We start from the raw sequence: 25,614 nt of genomic DNA, 5'->3' as shown, positions 1-25,614 counted from the left end.
TCTCTTCCAAAATCCTTGGCATTAACACATAGCTTTCTGTTTTTCACAGCAGAGGCTAGCTCTTCCTATGAATACTGCTGTTCTTGCTTTCACTGATATCCAGTGACTTAGACTGTTTACCAGTCTAACAAACCTTTTGCCATTTTGAATCTGCTGTCTTCTCGTTTCACTCTAGCACTTGTGCTGCAAGACAGAAAGGAGAGTGTCTTCTATAGGCTCTCCATTAATTTAAATATTTCTATCACATCCTCTATTATTGGTCTCCTTTTTCACAGAAAAGAATTCCAAATCCCTTGAGCTTTTCTCTGCATATGAGTTTTTCCACATTTCTAACTATAACCACTACCTTCTAATGGTTTTCATTCTCTAGGGCATCCAGAGCCATTCCACTACTGCATGCTGATCCCGTGTCCAACCTTGAGCACAAGTCCATCCTACTTCACCTTTCCATAGTTTGGATGCAAGATTGGACTTTGTTAAGGGTGATTGGTGAGATTCAACTGCAAACCATTGTACTTTCACTGTGTTGAACGTAGAGGACTCAGACTGGCCCACTGCCACACATCCCAGCGCAGTGGTACTACCTGGCTGAGGCTGGGCAGAAAAACCAGCTGCTGTGGTGCTCAATCCAATCTTTGGTACCCCACAGCAACATGGATATGTGGAGCTCAATGGGGAGTGCCCTGGGCTGTCTTCTGCTCTTCTGTCTGGTGCAGTAGAGACATAGCCTAATTCTGCAAACACCTGTTTTAGATTCAGTGAGCAGAACCGAACACAGTATTTCAGGGAAGGTAAAGTATTTATAATTCCATAAAATACAATGACATTTTATTTTCTGCCATATTATCATTCAGTTTCAGATACATCCAAACACCTTGCCTGCTTTTGTTGAGCACAGCCATTTCTGAGTTTAGAATTTCACTGAGCTACATGCAAGTATGCTTCCTCTTTATACTTTTATGTTTTATTTCATCAACATTCACATCACTTGTTCAGCTAGTTTTGTCAGGTCATTCTGAGATTTTCATAGTCTTCTTGAGACTTGCGTGTCTGAATAGCTTTCATGACCACAGAAAGTTACTGTCAATATGTTGTTCATTAATAAAGCTCCATGTAATCAAAGTGAGGCACTCAGAGATTTTGGGACTTAACCGGGATTTTGGAGGACTCTGAATAAACTTCATGAAAACACTTTCTCTTCACAGCATGATTAATTGAAAATACTTTATAGGAAAAAGCAACTATTTCAGAGTTGGTGTTCTGGGAATTGTGGTGATGTGTGATCTTGTTGAGTGGCTTCTGAATGACTGTTAGGGTCAAGCATTAATGTGAACAAGAATTTTTTTACTGTCTTCAGTGACCCTCAGCTGGACCAACCGCCAGTAACTTGCTGCGGTCTCAGTGTGTGTACGCAGTGTCAAGACTTCATTTCCTATTTCTTCCTGTGACTGTCATTGCTAGAGGTGTTATTTACAACTTCTCTCTGTGGCTGCTATCTAATATTCAATCACAAAATTATAAGCTTATGGATAGCTAGCTATCCTTAATAGCTTCCCACTCATCTATGAGCTGAATGTGGTGGAAAACGTGAAAGAGGATTTGGAAGGGCAGGTGCCCCATCTCTGGAAACATTCAAGGTCAGGCTGGACTGGTCTCTGAGCAACCTGCTTTAGTTGATCATTGCAGGGCAGTTGGACTAGATGACCTTCAAAAGTCCCTTCCAACCCAAATCATTCTGTGATAATGTGATTCTATGATTCCATGATATTGCAGCTCCACTGGATCACCATTGACTTGTGAGAGAAATTACTTCCTGAATGACAGGCAGCTTCCACAAATCCAGTTTATCCAACACACTCAGAATTCTGTATGGGCATCTTTTTCCATCCTGTGTTTTATAGTCAGGACTTGGGGTGCTAATTTCTTTACTAAGTTTCATTTATGGTCATTGATATTGCTGCAAATAGTTTGGTAAAAACAAACAATTCACCTCCATCCCTGGAAAGATGACAGAATGGCTTGTTCTGGATGTCATATCAAAGCATATGGAGGAAAAGAAAGCTACCAGAAGTAGTCAACATGGATTCACCAAGGGGAAGTCATGTCTGACTAACCTGATAGCCTTCTATGATGGCATGACTGGATGGACAGATGAGGGGAGGGCAGTGGATGTTGTCTACCTTGACTTCAGCAAGGCTTTTGACACCATCTCCCACAGCATCCTCATAGGTAAACTTAGGAAGTGTGGGTTAGATGAATGGACAGTGAGGTGGATTGAAAACTGGCTGAAATACAGAGCTCAGACAGTCATGATTAGGGGTACAGAATCTAGTTGGAGGTCTGTAACAAGTGGTGTTTCCCAGGGGTCAATACTGTGTCCAGTCCTCTTCAATATATTCCTCAATGACCTGGATGAAGGGATGGAATGTACCCTCAGCAAGTTTGCTGGTGACACAAGACTGGAAGGGCTGGCTGACACACCAGAAGGCTGTGCTGCTCTACAGCGAGACCTGGACAGGCTGGAGAGTTGGGCAGAGAGGAACCTGAGGAAATTCAACAGGGGCAAATGTAGTGCGTTGCACCAGGGGAGGAATAACCCCATGCACCTGTACAGTTTGGGGACTGACCTGCTGGAGAGCAGCTCTGTGGAAAAAGACTTGAGTGTCCTGGTGGACAACAGGATGACCATGAGCCAGCAATGTGTCCTTGTGGCCAAGAAGGCAAATGGCATCCTGGGGTGCATCAGAAAGAGTGTGACCAGCAGGTTGAGGGAGGTCATCCTGCCCCTCTACTCTGCCCTGGTGAGGCCCCATCTGGAGCACTGTGTCCAGTTCTGGGGTCCCCAATTCAAGAAGGACAGGGAACTGTTGGAGAGCATACAGCAAAGGGCTACAAAGATGATTAGGGGACTAGAACATTTCTCTTACAAGGAAAGGCTGAGGGACTTGGGTCTTTTCAGTCTGGAGAAGAGAAGACTGAGGGGGGATCTGATCAATGCCTATAAATACTTAAAGGGTGGGTATCAAGAGGATGGGGCCATTCTTTTTTCAGAGGTGCCCGGTGACAGAACACAAGGAAATGGGCACAAACTTGAACAGAGGAAATTCCACCTAAACATGAAGAGGAACTCCTTCACTTTGAGGGTGTCAGAGCACTGGAACAGGCTGCCCCCAAGAGGTGGTGGAGTCTCCTTCTCTGGAGACATTCAAAACCCACCTGGACATGATCCTGTGCAACCTGGGTGGTCCTGCTTTGACAGGGGGGTGGACCAGATGATCTCCAGAGGTCTCTTTCAACCCCATATCATTCTGTGATTCTGTGAAAAACCCCAAAATGCAAACCTGCAGTGTTTAGCACCTTTTGTGTGACTATGCTTAGTAACATAAGCAGTTGAGCAGTAATAAAATGGGTTGTTATGCTCAAATCCCATTTTTTTTTAGGTTAGATTGTGAATTTTGTCATGTGCAAACACCTATGCCAAAATCTGTCACCTGGATGTTCGCCATTTGAGGACTCAGAACTGTGCAGACTTCTGTGTAAGGAGGCAAAACCACCTACTCATAAAGGGAAGACACACTCTAAAAAATCCCTCTGATCTGCAGCAATGCAGTTTTGGGACACAGTAACACAAGAAATATAAATGATACTGGACTCTTTCATTCCAGACACTCTGTCTCCCTAATGATACATCAGAGCATTTTCATCTAACCTCTCCTGGTAAATCATTGGTAGTATTGGCTAGATATTGATGATAAATGTATCATATTGATAGCTAAATATTGGTAGCTAAATGTATCATAATGCATCATTGTAACATCTCCAATACCTGCTGATAAATGGCTTCAATCTCTTGCTACAACAGCAATTTATGAAAGAATATCATATAAACTTCAAGATAAACTCCCACAATTTGAAGAGATTGCCTCTTTTTACACTTTATAAATAGAAGCAAAGATTGTACATCTCCTCCAATATATGTGTTGAAACGGTCTAGTCTAATTCCCAAAAGGACAAGTATAGAGCTCAAAGGGGAGCTCTTTGCTGGTCTAAATTGTCAAAGTTACAGCAATTTACTCCATGGAAGGATCTGTCCTAAGGAGCCTGCTTGCTGTTACCTCTTCAGCTTTACTCGAGTGATTTCTTTTTTCTCTCCTTCTGCAAGGAGCCCTCACCCAGAGACACCTAGCTGCTTTGGGATCTCCAAAACGGAACAGATGAATAATCCCATACTTTTAAAAGAAATTATCCTGGTGATCTGCAGCAGATGCTTCCACTCTTTCAAATTCTTTCCAAAGGGGCATAATACTAGTTTCTGATCATAAAAAGTCTTACGACACTTATTCTGTGGTAGGAAGCTTTCACGAGCCAGATAAGACACTGACCTGATTCCTGTTTTGCCTGAACTTGCACTCATTAACATCTTGCACTGGGTAGCTGGAGGGGTAAAAAATTCCATATTGTCAAAATATTTCATTAAAATGATTTCATGATGCACAAGTGGAAGACACAAAACATGTGACAGTGAGGCACATAGCTTATATCATTGCTCACATTTCCACCTCTGAGTTCATTTATCTCCAGGCTGTACTTGTAAAACTTTTTATGTATCACCATCATTTATTTCTGGTATGGAATAAATGTACACATGCATTTCATCTAATCAAGGCAGGGTACAGGCAGGAACTAGCTGCCAAAGTGTTCCTCATGATCTTTTAATGTACCTCTTCTCTTTCCTATATTCCCTTCAAATGTCGTCTCCTCTTGTCTTCTGTCAAACTGTTGCAAACGTGAAAATAATAAATAATACATACTTTGTATTCCAGCAACTTCATACAAGTGCTCTTAACATAAGCTCTCCAGTGAGACAAAGGAGAGAAAATTTGAGTTGTAGCTCTCATCTTAAAATGAGAAACCATTATGATCCATTTATGCCACATCCCGCAGCCAGAGCTTGGGAGCTGAGGGAAAGAAGATCTTCCCTCGGTACAAAGAGCACTGGCATATTGACAGTAACACTAGTTCTTGAAAGAGAGACCCCCAAGAGCCTGCAGTGAAGCCCTCAGGAGGTCTATGAGCCAGTTCATCTCATATCCCAGCACTCCTATGGTGATGTGGACTGAGCCCCACCTGAACACAGTGGCTGGCCAAGGGTATGGAAATCTGATAGCAAGAAGCCTTGGGAATGGTTGCCAACGCATGAAGAGCTCTTCCTAGAAGAAGAGGACCTTGCTTTCATCATGTTGGGGACTGCTGGGCAGTGAAGAGGACTTGCAGCTTAAGCTTTGACATGTCTTGTGTTTGTGTGCAGGACAGAGTTGGTCCTCCCTTTCTTCCTTCAAATATTTCAAACTCTCTGGAATTTGGAAGAGTAGGCTCTCCTGCCTTCACTTTTGGGGTGATGCAACACCAAAATAAAATAACAATTAATGAAAGGTGCCAAGAAGCTAGCAGCATTTTGCTGGCTGTGGATACCCTGGCCAGTAAGGACAGCTTTAGGGTCCTCTTGCCCTTCTGTTAATACAGAGACAGTCAAAAGGGCCTTCATTGGCCCTCAGGCTCCCCTGTGCAGAAGGAACAGGCATTGCTAGAGGGCAAAGGCCGTTGATCAAGGACTTCATAATTAAATAAAACAAATTAGCAAATGCCAGAGTCAGCCAATTAAATGGTTTAGGGTAAATAAACACTCATGCATTTATACATAAAATATATCTCCTCCTTGTATGGAGGAGATCAAGCCAAGCAAACCCTATCATATTCAGCTATATATTTGTATAGTAAAATTGAGAAGATACCTCAACTCTCAGTCAAGGCAGCTTCGCTAAGTGCACCTGTTTGGTTTTGTTTGTTTTCCTTTCCCTCCAGCTGCTCACAAGACCAATAAAAGGCTAAGTAACACCATTATTGTAAAACAAGCTGCACAGCAAAGCTGCATTTACTGGAATGATGTCACATTATTGTTTCCATTCCATTAAATGTTTACTTTAGGCCTTCTATAACTGTTAGAGGTATAAAGGTTATTCTTCCAGCCTCAAAGAAATGCAGTGAGAAGCAATTTTCCGAGTGGTGCAAAAAAGTTATGCACACAAATCTTGTTATTCATGCACTCAATAAGAAAATTTAGCTCCCTGCCCGCTCCTGCCCCTCCCAGCTTTTTCAGCAAGATGCAGCAAGATTTAGAAAATAAAGAGATAAAATGTTTTGGCCTGAGTGTCAGTGAAAAGAACAGGATGATGTTTTTCATCAATTATTCTGCTTCATCCCCTGTACATTTTAAGCAAAGCATTTGAAGAGCATAGGGTTAATACATACAAGCTGCATCATGTATACACTCTTTTTAGCTTGATGGTACGAGATTTGGGCTTTGTTCTTCTCTTTTGTAACAGCAGAGTGTTTCACTTTATTTGCCAGACATGGAAGAATGTGTCAAGGGTTCTGAAAATCAAGGAATTAAACTGAAGCATTCAAAGGGCCCAGATGTTTATTGGGAAGCGTTACACAGGGATGAAAAAGCTCTGAATATTATGGATTATTGCTGGCAACAGAGCTGAGAGTAACCATAAACTTGCAGAACAGGTCACTTACATTATTTATGTTATGTTTGCATTGATTAAGGCATGGAAATCTTCATAGATCTGGGTAAATAGGAAAACAAGGTGCAACACTTATGGTGATTCTGGAAAGAACAGATTTAAGAGATTGTGATTGTATTTCTTACAGATCCTTGTTAGTCTTTACTGGTTTATGGTAATTTAAACTTCCAATTTTAGTCAGGATTAAAAACAATGAGAAGGAAACCTTGATTTAAAGAGCTGATTTTATTTTTGTTTTGTATTTGTACTTGGTAATTAACTTTTTTCTCAGTGATTGGCATAATAATTAACACAAGCTGATTTGCAACCATATTTGCAATGTATATTTGATACATTTTGATACATTTAAATGTCTTCCTTATCGTATAAATATACACAGTGAGAGTGTGAGAATTATTGTAATTTGTTCAGATGCTTATGTTTTACATTTATATTATCTCAGAAAATGGCAAAAGACTTTTCTAAATGATGATTTTATTTGGAGTTTGTATCAAAATGCATTGAGGTGGAAACTAAAAATCAATTTAAATGCATAAAATTGTTTTAATTAATTGTATTTAACTGTTGTAAACATATGGCATTGCTTTTTTCCCTTATAAAAAGGAAACTCACTTAAAACTAGCCAGATTACCAAAATGGATGAAGTGGCTAGTGAATTGAGAGATTATTTCCTGACTCCAGGAGCTGGTACTTAGATGTGTAACATGCAAATAAATGGCTAGTGAGATTATGAGAAGTGCCTGTAAGGGCTAGTGCCTCATTTCCCCCAAAGTCAATAGGAGTTAGACATTTTATCTGTAGGAGAGATTTTGAAACTCCCACTGCTCATCTGTCTCCATCTCTGGGCACCAAAATATCTTTGGAGATCTGACCCCTTACCGTTCGGGTTATTTCTGTGTTACTTTCTCCACGTTTTTTATTCACAGTCTAAAAGGGAAAACAATCCTGCATTTTCAGCCTTCAATCCATTTCTGAATTCTGCATAAGCAATGCTAATTAAATTGCAAAAATATTTGCTGTACCTACTAGTTCCACTAAAACAAACATAAAGGAAAACAGAGACTTTTCTGTATGGTAAAACATTTGAAAAATGTGCAAACGCCAATATCAGCATCACAGTAAATGCAGGACAAGCAATACATTTCTGGTTTTGAGTAATCATTATTTTAATAAAGTCTATGCTGATCTTAAAAATTTAATGTTTTTTCTACTAATTCCTCACATAGCTTTATTGAACCACTGAGTAGGAGAATCTTTCTAATATACTGAAATAATGCTGAGAAAATCTAAGCTTTAATAGAAATTATCAGTGGTTTAGATCTGATTTCAGTTTTATTATTAATGCATTAGTTTTACTGTATTTTTAATTAAATACAAACATCAATGTTTAGTCTAACTTCTAAGCACCTCTAGAAATTCCAAGCAACTACACCGGGTACCTGAGCTGTCACTGGGCATCACATCTCTCCAACTGGAATCTAAGTGGGCCACTGCAGAAAGTACCACTGTCAAAACCATACCTACCACCTCAAATTTGGCCTTTCAGTGCCTTCTTTGATGTACTTTCAGGTGCTTCCTTATACTCAGGATGCCCTCGCTGAACTTTCTAATTTTCCTTACCCATTGGTAGTTTTCCCAGTAGTTAATTGCTCAGTACTTAAAATTTGGCCCCTTAATTCTATCCTGATTTTTTCTAGTTTGAGCTTGCTGTTGTATCCTACTGCTCATTCTTTCCATTGGGTTGTGAACCTGGTGCTATCAGAAATTCCTTCTCTATGTGGATAACAGATTGACCAAATCCCTTCGTTTCTTTGCTGACTGAATGCCCTTAAGTTCTTGTGCCTTGTTGCACAGGGTATGTTTTCTAGGTGCTGTATCACTCCCATAGAATTGTTCTGAGCCTTACAACCTTTTTTCCCGTTTGGAAGTGTAGAATTGGGCGTGCGACTCCGGCCAGAGCCTCACTCTTTTGGCATTTCTAGACTCCTACATAATACTGATGTGTCAGTATATTAATGGATGATACCTGCTCTCTGCTAGGCATTGTGTTATAGCTGGGCTCATGTTCAATTGGTTAGCCATTGCAACACAACAGTCCTTTTCCAGGGTTACTCATTTCCAAGTCACAGTTTTTCACTCTGTAAGTGTGACTTATATTCTTTGCTCCTGCATGTATGACCCTGACTTTACCAGTGATGAAATTATATATTTTGAATTAGTTTATTTCACCCAGCAATCCAAATTGCTTTACAGAACTAATCCGTTCTTATTGCTTAAAACGTCAACAACATTTGTGCCAGCAGCAGGCTGTACTAGCAATTATTTTATACTTCCTCTCAGGTGATTAATAAATATATCGAATAGCTTAGGCCTGGTGAACAGATTCCTCAAGAACTCACCAGAAATTCCTACATTATGATAATTAACCAATTACAACATACAAATTTCTGAACTATTTAAAATGTGCTAAACTGATACTGTATGGTGCTAAACTTTTAATCACAACATAGTGTGACTTCCTGCCAGTTGCTTTACAGCAAGCTTTGTCATGACAGCGTATTTTTCTCTGTCAAGGAAGAATGCTGTCCTATTAAAAGCATATATTTTTGATCTCCCTTAGACTTTCTAAATACTGCTTCTTCTTGATGCTACAGTCTACAGACAATATTTTCTCTTTTACTGACTCATGAGAAACTTTCAGAACATCACATGCAGCACCATAAGGGATATTAGCATGATCTGCCTATTTGGTGCCAGCTATTTTGCAGTCCTCCACCTTTGTGTGCTACCAACGTGTTCCTGTCTGCTAAGCACTGGCAAAGATTGTTTCCTCATTGGAGAAAATTGTCCTGAGTGTTCAGTCTCTGGTAAGAATTGTAGTTTTCAGATGTGGCCAAAAAAGGAGGAATCCCCTTTTCTGGTATTTAAACTTTGCACTGAAGCATGTGATCAGTCAAACCCACACAGATGTCAGTTACATCCATAAGTTTCACAGTTTTGCTTTGTATTGTACCACAGAAAAGATCCAATTAAAAATAAAGGTAATAACTGATGAATCCAGCAGGCACCGAAGACTGGTTGCAAGACATTTATATAAAAAGTCTTAAAAAATCCTGAACCTTTCTAATGACATGGGGGCAGATAAATAAGCAAATATGTAAGCCGATATAAATATATAAAATCTACCTCTTTTTTTTTTTCCACAGTGATTGATCACATGTAGCTTTATTCTGCAAGTTCTTTAAACTTCAGATTTGAATGTGATTTTTCACTGGAGGTTTTATTATATCCAGTTATTGTCTAATCAATAATTCATTTTATTTCATTCCAATAGGAATCACTTAGATGATATTTTTATGTTAAAATAAACTATCAATTAAAACAGAAAACCTGTCTCCAATGTAGGATAAAAAGAAAGCAGCTAAAATAAGATTAGTGACAGGTTCATAATCAAAGCCCCTCTCTCTATTGAGAAATAAACACTTGTGAGGATTCTCAGTGTATTTTACAGTCTTAACGGCTGTCAGGTCTCCCTTGATTGACCCCGAATAAAATCTAACTGGGGGTGACAAAAAAATATGTCCATCAACTTTGCTCATGCATTACAACATAAAAATTGACTGGAGTCATTGACTACAGGTAGCAATGAGCAAAACTACACAAGATAAATACTCTGGTTTGTAGATACTCATTCACTCCACTTTCATCTGCCACCTTGATTTTTGAATTGGGCATTCATGGATAAAAAGTAGGTGATCTGAAAAAATCGTGTGTGTCTTTTAAAAGACAGTATCGTGTTATGTTACTCCCTTCACAGAAATTTATGTTACATGGTGTTAGACCATGGGCTAAGCTTAATGTAACACGATGCATTAAAAACTGCACATCATGATTGTAATGTGTGTCAGAACAATGAATGGTTATATCACATATCTCTTCATTTGTAGGTAGGGGACCCATGGAAATAATTCGCAAAGGGATATATTCTCCTTTTGATGCATGCACATAAATCCCTTTTTCTCTCACTACTTCTAGCTCTTCATCTAATGGTTGGTCTGAGCTAGGAAAAACTGCTTTTACAGAAGCCTTGAGTTAGCTAAAAAGGTTTGAATTGTAGCTTAGCATTTATTATAGGCACAGTTTCCCCCTGAAAACTCTATGAGGGCTGTTTTGTAATCTGTACTCCCTGGTAGCGTAATATTTGAGGAATCACCATTGCTGCCTTCTCTATTTGGGGTAAATTGTACTGTCACTATAACTTTCCTGAAGATTAGTAGGTTTCCTTCTGATTTTATGCCATCACATCCTAGTGGGCTACTTCCTTTTCACAGAAGCATAGATGAAATCAGAATCCACCCCCGGGGTATTTGGAGACGGTACAAAGGCAGAAATGGGAATGGATTTTGCCCCTGACTCTTTTCAGCTTCTGCCTGGTGTCTTCTTCCTCCTTTACCTAATTTCCCCTCGTAGTCAAGCCTCTCCTGTTACAAAGCAATGCTGCCATTTGACTCACCATGTTCCATACATATCTCGCGAACTCCACAGCGGCAACTCATTTTAGTCTTCTCCCAAGCCTTGTCCCTGTGCTACTTTGCCCGTGTTGAACAACTCTCTAATAATTTTTTGGGGGGATATTCATGGAAGATCATTTTGACCAGTAATGGTCACCTGATAAGAAAGTCGGTCAAGGGATCAACATTGCAAGAAATACTGATACTATGTTGAATGCTTATGACCAGGGAAATTCATTCTTGTATATGTAAATGGCACATAACTTTGTGCTGGCCAGCTGTACATAGGTTAATTTTAGCTACTGAACATATTAAAAAAATATGGAAATAGTCTACTAACTTTTATTCAAAATTTAATCTTATTTATCTAGTACCCCCTAGGGAGGCTGCATGAAATTTGCTTTTCCTACAAAAAAAAGATAAAATCTGAAGACTGAATAATTTCTGCATTTTGTTTTATCATAAATGAAAATGAAATTATATTCAAACAGCACAGATGGTTTTGATGGATAAGCAAAATAGTATAAAAGCTCGTTGAGCATTTACTTATTAAAGTAATGGTCTCAGTCCTCAGCTGAAGCAAATGTGTATTTGGCACGGCCATGGCCATGGGTTTTTCAAGCTCTCTAAAACAACTGGTAATGGACAAGATTATGGAAACTGCCACTGGGGTTTAGTGGACTTTACAAGTGAACGCACCTCTTTCTGCAGGGTATGCTCTGACCCAGCAGCATAGATGGAAGTGGCACAATACCTCTAATTTAAACTATATCAGCTGACAAACGTGTTGGTTCTATAGTCCCAATGAACCAGTGGCGTAACACAAAACAGCTGTACTGCAACAGCCCTGTTACTTTGGAAACTCCCTTACAAAAGCCAAGGAAACGAATCTACAAAGGGAGTAAATGATACGATGAGACTACAGGATTAATGAGATTTACTACTTGCGCAGTTTAGCACTTATGTTTTTCTTAAGGGTAGTCTTTAACTGGAGACATATTAACTGTGGAATTGCTAATATCAGAGGGACTTGTGGCATACTACAATGCTTTTGAGTCTGCTCTTTTCTTGTGACAAGGCATATGTGAGGCATTAACTTCTTAAACTGGTCTTTCAGACAAAATGTTATAGGTTGTAGGAAGTACTTTGCAGCTTCACGTGCTTGCTTGCATGTGAGTTGGGTGCACTGTGAACACTTCAGATTAAACATCTATTAGAGAGTTCTTTATGTGTGAGCTCATCAGGCTGATTAGCTGCTTCCAATCCTTCGTTCTTAAGAGAAATGGGAATGAGCAGTAATTACTATGTGTGTTCTTACCCAGAAGAAATAAACAAGGCTTAGCTGGATTTTTAGACAGAAGGCAGAGTACACCAGCAGTGACAATTACACCCGCTCAAGTAAATTTTTGCAAAACATGTAACAAACTGCCTTGGAAGTATTCCTTATGTGGAGCCAAATGAAAGCTGAGATGACCAGGTGACACTCACCAGAGGAAAGAAAGTCATATTCACAGCAGCCGCAGCTTTACATGTGAGATGCTGGCAGAAAGCAATACAGGAGAACATGTAAAGATACCCATAAGGGTCCCAGGTACAGAAGGACTTCGTCCATAGGTCAGCAAAGCTAGAGCATCAGCAAATTATGCTTTGGCACCTGCCTCTATCCAACAAGGTGCAAATAATGACTTAGGGCTAATAGATCTTGTAAAAAACCTTCAACCAGATGCAACACGAGCCAAGTGCTGACAAAATTGATTGAAGAATTGACATTCAGAATGTACAATAGGATTTACAATCTTCATGGTGGAGTGTATTCAACTTTGGTGTAACTCACTGATTCACAGAGAAACATATCTATGACTGACTAGGCTAGAAATTGTTTCAAAGCAGTTCTGGAAAAAAACCACAAACCCTTAAATTTAAAAAGGAGAGTCTGTCCTACTATCATTATACCTACTTTCCCGGATATCCAGAAAAAAAAAATATTTTTTAACTGTTAATTTTTAATTTTCAGATACTAATACAAACATGTATTAATAATCAAGTAGATCAGGCTTTTAGACACATTTTACAACATACTCCAGCATCCACCAGTAACTCTTTTTTCAAGTTACCGTCATATGTGATTAAATATGAACTTGGACTTGGTATTGTATCTTCTGTTGAATTAGTGAATTAGCTGTAAGAAAACAATCACATTCTACTTCTAAAACTCAGTAGCAGAGTCTAAACACTGTCAGTGACATGTTTTAATGCTTCAGGGTTAGAAATAAAACATTTGTAGCACTTGGAAACATGAGTTACTTTTCTTAATATTGGTGCTTCTAGGCAATCTTTATTTTCGTACTGTTATTTGTTGTTGGCCTTCTCACTTATGGAACAGCTATGTCAAATACAGAAATGACATTGAAGACTATTTTTGAAGAAATTGATGTGTAGGTTTACAGTGGCAATGCAGTTTTCCTTGCAGCAGTCTGTATTTTCAAAGCATATGTAACATAAGTGGAAATCACACAGCCTTGGAATTATTTAGAGATGAGCTTCAGTCCTGGCATGACTTAAAACGGGTTTCTAAAGCCAGATTAGCAAAATTTGAGTTTTTGTCAAAGTAAGAGGCTGCATTTTCCCTTACGCCTGCAAGAATGCTGCTCTCCTTCTTCCTCCTCCAGCATGAGTGATAGCAAGTTAGCGTACCAAATACATCTGTGAACTCCTCTCCAGGTCATAGCCATTCATGGGGTTATGCAGGCTGTTCATTTTCAGACCTGTGTCTCCCAGCAGAGACAACCTGCCAGGCCAAGGCTGTGTTTTGGCCTGAGCCAGCTCACAGGTCCCTGGGGAGGCTTGTTGGGCTCTGTAACAGGGATCACGCTTGTCCTCCTCCTCCACAGATAAGACACAACTCTGTAGACTTGAGTGACCTTGGCCCTCCCTTTGGTATGTCTGAACAGGGCCCAGTGGTGCCTGCTGCATTCCTGTGGCTGCTGGCTAATCTGTAACTGTCACATCACCAAAAGGAACACAACATCCTCCCTCACAGCCATCTTTACTCAAGTGGTATCAGTCTCTGGCAATGCCATGAGTCAGGGCAAGTGACCAACGCTGCACAAAAGGATGTAGGGGAAAAAAAGGCCCCTGCAGACTTTCCTGAACCGTACTCCACTGAAACTATATTTATCTTTCTTATTTATTCAATGAAGCTTTTTTTTTTCTTTCTTATTGATTGAAATACGCATTCAGGGGAAGTTCTTTCAAACACAGACCCAAAGGGTTTTTGTTTCTAGAATTTGACCCTTAAATGGTTAGCCTCAACTGAGTATAATCATGAAGGAAAACAGCCCTTGAACAGTCAATTGGTTATGGAACTCAGCTGCCAGTGCTCATGTTGACTCTTTCTTTGTTTCTACCAGTCACTTGACACTAAGGGGACAGGCAGGTTCTTTTAGACAGAACAATGACAGCACTAAGTTGTGGTTACAACTAAAGCTTTCTTTTCTTTATTATTACTATAGCACAGAATTTATGATTAGAAGGGCAAGCAGAATCAGTGTAGTACAATTTGCAAGCAGTGCGATACAGAATTTTATAACACAACTTACTTAGGGTTTCTAACCACCTGGGCCCTCTGCAGAGTAGGCTGGATCATAATACATGGTTGGCTGTATCAATGTAACAATCACAATCAAGACTCAAAAATCAGGTAAAAGAAGTACAAGTCACTCCCTCAGTCCTTGGAGGAAGCAGATGATGGTGGAGGTGTCCTTTTCCACCAGGTGGTCATGCCCTCTCTGTCCGGCAGCAGTTCTGGTCCAAGCCCTGTTAGGACTTGAACTGCTTGGTTTTACAGACAGTGCCCTGGGAGTTGTTAGGCTTTACCCTGTCCTGTGGTGGGGTGACCAACACTACCAGGTTGGCCGGGTGCCTGGGGCCTTCAAGGCCAGCAAGGGCGGGAGTAATCGGCCTGGCACCCAGGAGCCTTGAGGCCAGTAAGGCCTGATAACGAGGGTAAATGGAATGAGTGTGACTTGCCGGGTGCCAGAGAATGGCTGCTTGCCTTGTAAGATGGTGTGAGTTATGCCAACCCCCTCACCAGGGTGGGGAGCAGCGGGTACCGGCCGTGCCCCATCCCCTTGGCACCACTATGGTCCCATCGCCCTACCTCAGAATAACTCCCACCGCTGCGTCTGTGGGTGCGTTCACACTTTTTTTGGCCTGTGTTCTTGGTGAGGAACGCCCGGCGCCCCGCAGGCGGCCACTGCTCAGCCTGGGCCTCAGCTCGGGGAGGGGGTGGGGGCCGCCAGCTGAGAGCCCGGGCGCCTCCACTGTGCGGGGGAGGAGCTCCGCCCCCCCCCTGCTCCCCGCCCTCGGTGGTGCCGCCCAGGCTGGCGCCTCGGCGCATGCGCGGGGGTCGGCCCGCGCTCTCGTCGCGCTGCGCCCTCCCCGCCGTACCTGCGCCGCCGCCAGCCCCGCCATGGCCGACCCGCGCCTCAGGCAGATCAAGATCAAGACCGGCGTCGTGAAGCGGTGAGTGGGCCCGGGGCGGGGAGGAGAAGGGAGGGGAGAGGAGGGGAGGGCGCCGCGGCCCCCACCCCACTGCACGGGGAGCCGTTGGGGTAGGCCGGCGGGCGGTCGTGAGGGGGAGAGCGCAGGGCGGGCTGGGCTGGGCCCTGCGGGCAGCCCCCGCTGCCCCGAGCGGGGAAGGGGCCCTGCCGGGGCCTCCGCCGGGCCGGGCCGGGCCGGGCCGGGCTGGGCTGGGCTGGAGGAGCTGCCGGCGGGCGGTTTCGTGCGTCGCCGGCCGTGGGTGGTGCGGGGCCGGGGAGGGCCGGGTGGGGCTGCCGGGGTGTGCCGGAGGGCGGCCCTGGCAGGAGTCGTACCATGGCTGCCGGTTCCTGACCCTCCCTTACCGCCGTCAGGAGCAGGCCTGCCTTTCCCGAGACGACGATTAAGCAGGCCTGCCTCCTTAGTGGCTTTGGGAGCCCCGTCAGCGTACGGGGCAGCCTCGCCGGATACCTCGCCGAGGCGTGAAATCTTACCTGTTTTATCAAAACAACTGTTAAACGGCTTGTTTCTCATTTCGGAAGCTCACACCACAAAACTGATGGTAAATTCATCACCCAAGTCTCGATTTTGCCCAGTTCAAACACAGTCTTAATTCTTAAGAAAAGTTGCAGTTTTTCTCTCTGAATTCCCCTTATTATGATGTGCATAAATGGATATGCGTAAATGCAAGGCTTTGGTGTTAAATATTTGGTCATAGTGGCATTTATTAAGACCTCACCCTTACAAAGACTGCTCTGGCTTATGCAGAGACAGGAATTAGTACATGTGCTAGATCAGGATGTTACATAGTCCAGTTTCATGCAATTGACTTTGTATTATGGCTTATCTAATTTCAGTTAGTAAAAGACTTAACAGTAAGACGGGCACACTTTCTAATACCTGATTAGCTTTGTAAGATTGGACTTGTAGTCTAGAAAAGTAAAATGGATTTGTCACTCTGTTTATGCTTTTTACTCGGAAGGCATTTTTAAGTTCATAGGATCCAAATGGGGAGCAGTTCTCAACTACTGCCATGAACAAGAAATTGACTGCTAATCCTGTTTCCTGTCACTATGCACTGCATGCAAATCATGAACTTGTGTGTTATTTGTAAGGCAGAAAGCATTAGTGCAGTCTTATTGAGTGGCTTGGTGACTGCCTTTTGCTTTGTGTCCCTTTCATGGCCTCAGGTATTGTTACTGTCTTTGCTGGACAGGAATATTTTAAGTGTCTTCTGCATTTTTAAGTGAATGGTGTTATATGCTGAGGTATGGGGAAACAGGAATTACTTAGGTTACATTTTGTCAGTCTGTGTATCATTTTTGTTAGCTAAAAGTATAATTTATTTGTCTAGTGATTTTTGAGAAAGCTTTTGTATCTAATAAGACACAATTTTACTTTTGTAGAATTTGTAATCTGTAGAAGTTTCACTACTGGTTTATTGCTGCTGTTTGATATTTTTATTGAGAGAACTGTATGGTAAATCGGAATAGCTTTTCAGGTGACCATTGCTTAATGGTAAATCATCACAAAAGTTACCTGAACGATCTTTAACCTCATGTTCCTGGACTCGGGGAGAGCAAAGGGAAAGGCTTTACTGGGCAATGAACAACTGTGTGGAGGCCTCAGCAGAGCTGGTGTGGGGCAGCATGTTCACATGGTGGATATTGTACCATGTGGCTACATCCTCTTGGACCTGGCAGTGGCCTAATGATGCCAGTGTGGTTATTCAGATACTGAGCTGGTTCTACACGCAGTTGTCTGTAAGCCACTCTCTGTAGTGCTTCAAACTCTTGACACTAGCTTGCATGTTCTTTTTCTCTGCTTCTGCAATATGAGTCTGGCAGAGCTGAGAACAAGAGATTAAAATTTAGTAGTGTTTGTTGTCCTGTGTGAGCAATTTCTTTGCTGCTTATGTGTTTATTCTCTTTGTTCACTTGATTTATGGAAATCCGTGAATGCTGCATTTGATTTTGTTCCAAGTTTACTGCATGTAAATTACAGAGTAGACTGCTTAAATTCTGACTAGATTTTAGTTCAGTCACGGGGATACTAACACTTCTCAAATTATATACAGTCAAAATTAACATACACAAAGTTTCTAATGTTTCTACTTTGTTTCTACTGGCACCCTTTCCCTAATGTTACACTCACCTTTTTGCTGTCACTCTGGGTCTTCAGGCCACTGGCTCAATGTGGTAGCCGGAATGGACGGACACACACACACACACACAAAAAATCAAGCATGTCATCAGCATCCCAAATCCTTTGTTGAGAGGCGTATGATGAAGTTTTGCACTTCTCAGAGTCTACTGCATATCAAAATTCCACGTCTTAGTTTTTATTCCTTGTTTTGTACTCCACATTTTATCTGAATTTACTGTATGTGATGTGATTTACATATATTGAATAGTTTTTCTTTGTTATCCTAAAACTGGTTTTAACCATTTCTCAGACTTGCGGTCCTTTGACCGGTATTTGGCCAATACTGGTGAGTTGTTTATAGCACTAGGGCATTTCAGCATCTTTCTGTGCCTGTGTTTTCAAGGGCTTTGCTATCATCCCATGCTCCTGCTCTCTTAATATTTGATCTTTTATGCTACTGTTTCTTATTCTAAGTCAGCGATAGCTCTTTTTTGTTAGTAACCAAAATCAATATAATAGTGTGATATTTTACATGATTTTATAAAACTGATCAAAAATTAAAACAAAGTATAATTGCATTTATAGTTAAACAAGTAAAACTGTAGGCTGGCCGAGACATGTCTAGGCAAAGTCTGACTATTCCTGACAACTGTTTTGTGAGCCTAGCACAAATCCTGTGGCATCTCAAAAAAAACAACAACCAAACAAACAAACTTAATAAATTACAGTATGTTTCGGGGTACTTATAGGCAGGCATTTTTCCGAGCTGAAACAGTTTCTACCTGTGACAGGAGGGGACTTGGTGTTGGTCTATTATGCTGAAGCTAATCTAAATCTTAGGGGCTGTGTTGCAGCCTCCTCCTTTGTGCCCTGCACAAGGATTTAGGTGGACACCTGTTTGTTTATTTCAGGGAGCTGATCTGCTGAAAAATAACCAGGACTTAAAAAAATAAAAAAAGTTGTTTTGAAGGATGAGGCCTGCCTGGACCAGTGCCCACACAACTGTACACATTTCTAGGCTAGTACAAGGAAAGGGATGAAAACATTGGGGGAAATGACACAAATGCAGTGGACAGGATTCAGGTTTCCTTTTAGAGAATGGCTATGTGAATAAGCAAGTAAACTTAGCTTGTGTTTGTTGTGTGGTAACAATATGCACATCCACAGTTACTCTGCAGTAGCTGGCATGCTGTAAGTGAAAAAAGAAAAACAACCAGAGAGAAAGGGAGTGTTATCTTACACTCCCTGTGGGGGAGATGATGCAGCAGCTCCTGCTTCTGTGACAGCTGCATGCAGATACAAGAATAAGTATGGCTTGGTCCCACTCCGCCCTTCCTTCTCCAACTAGTTGCCTAATTATGTACTCTCTAGTATAGTTGGCATGCATGTGACTTGAGTCAACTTACAAACATTAACATTGCCCACATGTTTTGGAGTAGAACAACTGTATAGGTATTTATTCCTAGTGTATGACAAGACTCAGAGGCTTATTAAACATGCTATAAAGTGACTGACTTAAAATTTCAATTAATTTTCCTTAGTTTTTTCTGTGTTTGCAGTTTAGAAAAGTACATTCAATTTAACCTGTAATACTGAGTTTCAAGCACATTCAATGCTCAGACTGTACAACTATATCAAACAAGATAAGGATCAAGAACGATTAGGATGTATTGAACTTTAGTCATCTGCTGTAGCACATTCTTTTCTCTTGTTAGTTACCTAACTCATCACTTTTTTTCATACTAGGAACAAAGCAGCTGTTCTGCTTTGGGATTTTTTTTTTAGCTGTGTATCATAAATTCTTTGTGTGCCCCTCTCAAGATAATATGTATTGTAGGTCATGGGCACTTTACGTGCCTTCATGTTTCTTGCGTTGCTATGTATTAGTGTAAGAAATTAAAACCACAAATGGACAGAACCTTTTGCCTTTTTGACCAGTCTGATAGCCAGACTCTTGGTGATTGCATACTTTCATTAGTTTGTCATTCAAAAAAAAGTAGATTTAATGAGCATGAATAATTTTTGCTGTATTTGTGGCTTATGTTCTAACCAGCAATTCCTCTGGTTTAATCACTTCAAAATAGTCTTACTCAGTAAATCCAAACTCAGACAGCCTGCTGGATAGTGAGGGAATTGATTAAAAAAAAAATTGAAAAATACCTTATTCTCATTTCAGATTGGCAATGATTTTGAAAACTACTGCAAACAAAGTAAGTTGGGTCATGTGAAAATAGCACTGACATTTGCCCATAGTTTCTATCTGATTAAGTGGAAGTGACACCAGTAGATTAGAATGAGACTAAGACAATTCACATTGCAATTGTGTTAGTTTAACTTTAACAATCTTTTAACACTCTTGTTTAAATGTGGCTGACATACCATAATTACAAATCTACAAGCCTTGATTATAGAATTTTACATCATGAACCTATGGGGAAAGTCTATTGATTTTTGTGAAGCAGCTCTTTTTTAAAACCACCTTTCTAGAACTATGGAATCTTCCCAAGATTGTTCTTTTGCCTGTTGCACTAGTGTTGATACTGTTTTTTTCTTTTTGTGAAATATCATCATATTGCCAAGCAATTTACACCGTGAGCTGGGGTTTTTTTTAATTATTTTTCCCCCAAGCACAGAAAGTTCTGCAAGTTACACAACACTGCTGGTCTATCTTTAAATATAAATTTAAACAGTTCTTTTAAATTGCATTGTTTTACTGCTGAGTTCAGGATACATTTTGTGCAGGTAAAGTATGAAGTTTTGCAGAGAATGCAGACATACCTTTTGCGGTATGCTGCAGACTGTTGCTAATTCAAGCACAAAACTATTTAATTTTCTTTGTTATACAGGAAATTTGCTGTTTCTGGTGTAAATCACAATTTTTCTCAATCTTCTGTCCACGATATGAATTTTGGTCGCTTTCTTGCTTGTTTCCTACTAGCCATCCATAGGCACTAGCTCTGATTCTTAGCATTAATAAGAAACTGTCTCCTTTCTTTGTTCTTAATATAATTGTAAGATTGTATGCAACAACTGCTTGCTAATTAATGGGAAGGGCTGGGGTATCTTACATTATATAGGTATTGAGGAATGATCTGCAAAGCTGCTCAGCTATACTGAGTCAGCATGATAAAGCAATTTAATGTGTTTACACTGCACATCCAAGAGCTCAGGGATTCAGGAGGGTGAATATATTGCGTGCACTGACCTCATCCAAATTAAATAACTGTTCTCCTGGAGTCTTAGACTTGGGTTCAGTGCTGGCCAAACGTGGTTGTTGAGGTCCAGAGCTACTGAGCTATGTAGTAGCCACAAGTCCCTTCTGTTGTGCTTCTGGCATCAGGACTGGATACAGAAAGTCCTAAGTTGGTCCTGCATTTGAAGACTACTTCGGTCTTTTAAACATAGCCTCTGTCCCACATAAAAACTGCTTTATCAGAAATGGCTGAGAAAAGAGTGCACCTGCATAGTGCTGTTTGAGTTAACATCTGTGGCATACATTATCTGTGTTGTATTACCAACACAGATAATTAGTTGAAGGGTAATTGCAGGTTAATTCTAGTCTCCAGAAACAAAACTCCTTGTTTGAAGGGGTTCCTATATCCCTGTGTTTTTCAATGGATGCTTTTCTTTAAACTTCAGGAATGCCAAATAGTAGTCATACATCCCTTAAAAAGCAGTGAGAAGAGCATAGTGGTTGCTGTGAAAATCGCGTAGTGTGGTGGTGTTTTGGGGTTCTTTTAATGATTTTGATTTCATTTAACTTTGAGCAGACCTAAGTACTGGTTCCTTTTTAGAAGTATCTCACAAATTTGTATTCTAAATAGTCAGATCTTTAACAGGTTACCTTCTTCCTATTCCTTCCTCCGTCCCATTACCTCTTCTTAAAAAAAACCAAAAACTAAAATCCTCTAGTGAAATGCATGATTCTGGCATCTCATTGGTTTTGTGTTTACAATGATCTTTTGTCTCCTGAGGCACACTTGTGCATGTCCATGGTAATCTATTGATGTCATCATTTTAATTGACAAAACTGTTGCACACCAGGTTTGTTGCCATAGGTGTCGGTAGTGATGCTGTACTAAGGACAAATGGATTATTTTCTTTTTTCAAGAATATAGGCAAAACTGTTGCTTTGCAACTTTAAATTCTTTAAGCAGTCTTTCACAAGTTTGGAAATACAGTAGTTACAGATATTGGCAGCCCTAATTCCATGCCATTATGCATACGTGCAGTGCTGTTGTCTTGTTTTTGAGTGTACATACTTTTTTCATGGCTTGGAGCCGTATATTCACCTGTGTGAATAAAACAGTTACAAATAATCATTTTATGTGCTGAATTAGAATGTGGATCTATGGAAAAACTAAAAAAAGAAAATAATTAAGTTTATTTTATTGCTTTGTATACAGAAAACAAGTTGCAGCTACGTTAACAACCATAATCCCTCCTGGCTTGACTTTCAGTCAAGTCTTACGAAATTATGTGTATCATATAGTTGGAAATCTCATTTGGGATCATGAGGTCCATCACATTTTCTTTAAACTGTATTAACTCTCCTGATGCATTGTGAATTACCTACATGCATATTATGACTGTAGTTCTATTTAATTTTGCACATTACTATCACATTTCCAACTGGTTATCTCCAGTTGTGGTGAGGGCGCAGGGAGGGGAGGAAGTAGATGCTATCTATGCCTTATCTCCAAAACAAAGGTCTTGACTGAAGATGATCACTGAGTTATAGAAGGGAAAATGGAAGTGGAGATCTATGGTAACCCCAATTGTTGCCACAACAGAGGCCCCATTTATTTTTCTTGCTTCTCTAGATGCGAAGTTCTCAGGCTTTTTACACTTACAACTTTCATTCCCTTCCGTGCCATTCTCTTCTGGAATTTTTGCCACTCCAGAGCCTTTTCAGGATGGGCTTTTCACTTCTCTCCAACTCTTTTCTTCAGCCCATCAGAAATGCTGTTTCAGTTCTCTTGATGGAGTTGCCTTTTTCTTCTTTGCCCCCAACCATCCAGGTTGCTTCTTAGAGTACCTCTGAAAAATCTTTATCCCCAGACAGCATTTTCTGTCTTTTGGGTGGTCCATACCTTAAGAGCTTTTATCCTGGTTGGGTCTCCTGGATTCTTCCATTCCTCTGCCCTGGCTCCAGTCCCACACTGGCTGCTGGCATTCAGGGATGCCCTAGCCAGGCAGACTTTCTCAGTGGAGCAAAGTTGTTGCTATGGCAAGGATTTTTAAAAAAAAATAATGTAGGAATGTATTGCAAGAGCTAGGAAATAAATGTGTTGAGAGGCAAGGACAGAATTTGAAGCCCTGGAGATCCAGAGAAATCGTTGGTAACAGAGATCCTATAAAAATGTTAAACCCAGGTAATTCTTAACTTTAAATAATTTTATTACTTAAAGAAAGACCTTTGTAACTGATTTTCATAGTCTTCATAGTAGACTGACAAAAGCCAACTTTGCAAAGTTAACCTGAAATGCCATGGTAACTCAGTTTTGTAAGCTGTAGATGCAGGAGGGACTAAAAATGATGCATATACTTGTATGTGGTTACATCTTGACTCTAAAAATAGAAAGCTTGTATTTTATGACGATTTTATCACTGTCAAGAAAACAAATGCATGAACTTGAGGTCCTGTCCAAATCAGAAAGTAGTCACTCATGGCTAAGAAAACATGGCAGATGGTGATAACTGTGTCAAGTATTGTATTTCTTTCCTCCTTCCTTGATTTTTCCTCATAGGTCCCAGTCTGTAATGCGTGTGTACCATTAGTGAACATGGGAATGCGCATACGTAGTTTTCAGATTTGATACTTGGTAGTTTGAGCTCTGCATGTAGTGATGATTAGCACAGTGCCAGTGTTACTGCAGTTGTTGAATTACTTGTGTTATAATTGTGCATAGTGTTATATGTGGAATACGTGGAATTTATTATACTATAATAAAAAAAAAGCTGTACCCTGTACAGTAACACTGTTATGGATTTTAGGTGTGGACTGAGCGTAGATATTTCATTACATAGTCAATACTTGCTGTCAGCTTTGGGCTTTCTGTGTGCCTAGGCTGGATCCATGGCATATTAGCATATACTATGGTTACTAGTAACTCTAGATCTGAAGAGATGCATGTCCTTTCAATAGTAAAGCTATTCAGTAGCAAAATTGAGAAATTACGTGTCTTCTTCAGAGCTCCACTGAGCTTGCTTAGTCCAGCCAAGGAAAGTGTTTCTTGTGCTGATTTCTCCAGTGCTGGAGAACAGTCTTTATTTGGTGGCATAAGCACATAGGTGTTGTTCTAGCTTATGTAGAACCTGATTTGTTGGCAATTGCTAGAGGTTGTGGGAAACATAACAAGAGGAGTTTGCTTGCTCTGTTCCTTGTACCATTTTCCCATTTCTATTCTCGGCATGCAGTAGTAGCTCCTGCCTGTGACTGTGGCTCAGGAAGGTGGAATTTTTGTCTACCTAGTACAGCGGAGTTTAATTTCTTTATGCATTTGGAAAACACATATTGTGCGTTTTGTTTTTATCTGTCAACCTTCAGATAAACTGTGTGCTCTTTTTCTGGTCAGAGAGGTAAATCTGCTTACTGCTGCTCATGATGCAACTACAGGAGATGATGCTGACATTGATGTATAAGGACTAGGGCAGGAACATATATACCTTCAGGGAGTGAGAAAGGAGGGGGATTTGGGGCTTTTGCAGCAGCTGGAAGTTTGAACAATTTAAAACACTTGCAACTCTGCACCCTAAACAGACTAGGAGTGAAGTCCCTTAAGAAATCAATGTCATCCTAAATTCGGAGGTCTCATTTCCTTCCCCCTCGCTGGTTCTCTGATCTCTGATGCTAGTCAAGCCTTTTGCTGAGCTTGCTCAATTTGCTTAACCCAGGAGAAAAACTGTCAGCTTTTTTTTTTTTTCCTTACTGTGTTAATTTCCTACTGTTTTGGTGAACTGAATTGGCTCATGGAGAGATCGTTTGAGCATTAGTGCTGGCAGAGGTGTATGCTGGGGTGGTTGGGGAAAGCAGACCCCTGTTAGGAGTGGTCAGCTTTTTCACTGTCTTGAACCACCTTGTGTTACTTTGCTCTTCAACCTGGGAACGGAAGTGGGAGAGAGAAAGTGAGTAAAAGAAAATAGATGAGAAAGCAAGTTGTAACAGTATGGAAAAGGTAGCTAAGGAACTATGTTGTGGTTTTTTTTTCCTTCTAGCTCAAGAGTCTGTCAAGCTCTTTGAGCTCTTCTGGGTTTAGTCTGCAGCTTTAAAGTAATAAAACTGTGGTTTTTACACAGGACACGCAAATTGTGGAATTGATTAAGTGATGTGAAAGTCAAACGTGTAAAGGATTTTAAAAAGGGCAGCAGCCACAGCCAGGAGCTGACCTGTTGTCTATTAAACATTGATGGTTTAGTTTTGTTCTTCAGTGTTAAAAAGTCCTTAAGTTGATTTCTAGAGGCAGGTATACCACAGGAAATGTCACTTCAGACTTGATTTGTTTCTTTGTACTTTCTACCTAGTAATGAACTAGTGGCTGGCATTGGAAACAAGGTCCAGAACAACTGGATCATGTGTTTCTTCTTTTTCATTTTGAAAGAATGGCAGAAACTAGTAAAATAGTTGGGGGTTTTAGGGGATTTTTCTTTCTCTGTTTCTGGGTGTGTAGGTTTCTGCTTCAGGGTCCATGAAAAATAACAAAGGAAAACAAGCTGCTTATCAGTAGATTTAAGCCAGGTATTTCAGAGTCTTCACTTCTATTGAACATTTATGTAGAGTTCTGAGGGCTGAAAAGAGCTATTACAAGTAGAAACTTGAAATATTAAAA

At 40.6% G+C, this 25,614-nt stretch overlaps 1 protein-coding gene across 1 annotated transcript in view; it reads left to right on the top strand.

Moving 5' to 3' along the window:
* Window positions 1-15,472: 15,472 nt before the first annotated feature.
* The window catches only part of TBCA (tubulin folding cofactor A), a 36,898-nt gene continuing 26,756 nt past the window's right edge, over window positions 15,473-25,614 (top strand). Inside the window, exon 1 of the mRNA XM_014965056.1 lies at window positions 15,473-15,625. Coding sequence (XP_014820542.1) covers window positions 15,573-15,625 — 53 coding nt within the window. The 5' untranslated portion in view covers window positions 15,473-15,572. The remainder of the gene's footprint in view (window positions 15,626-25,614) is intronic.

The sequence above is a fragment of the Calidris pugnax genome, unplaced genomic scaffold, assembly GCF_001431845.1.
Source record: "Calidris pugnax isolate Ruff unplaced genomic scaffold, ASM143184v1 scaffold273, whole genome shotgun sequence".
Classification (NCBI taxonomy): domain Eukaryota; kingdom Metazoa; phylum Chordata; class Aves; order Charadriiformes; family Scolopacidae; genus Calidris; species Calidris pugnax.
The sequence above is the reverse complement of the archived record's forward strand: the minus strand, read 5'-3'. Positions and strand labels throughout refer to the sequence as shown.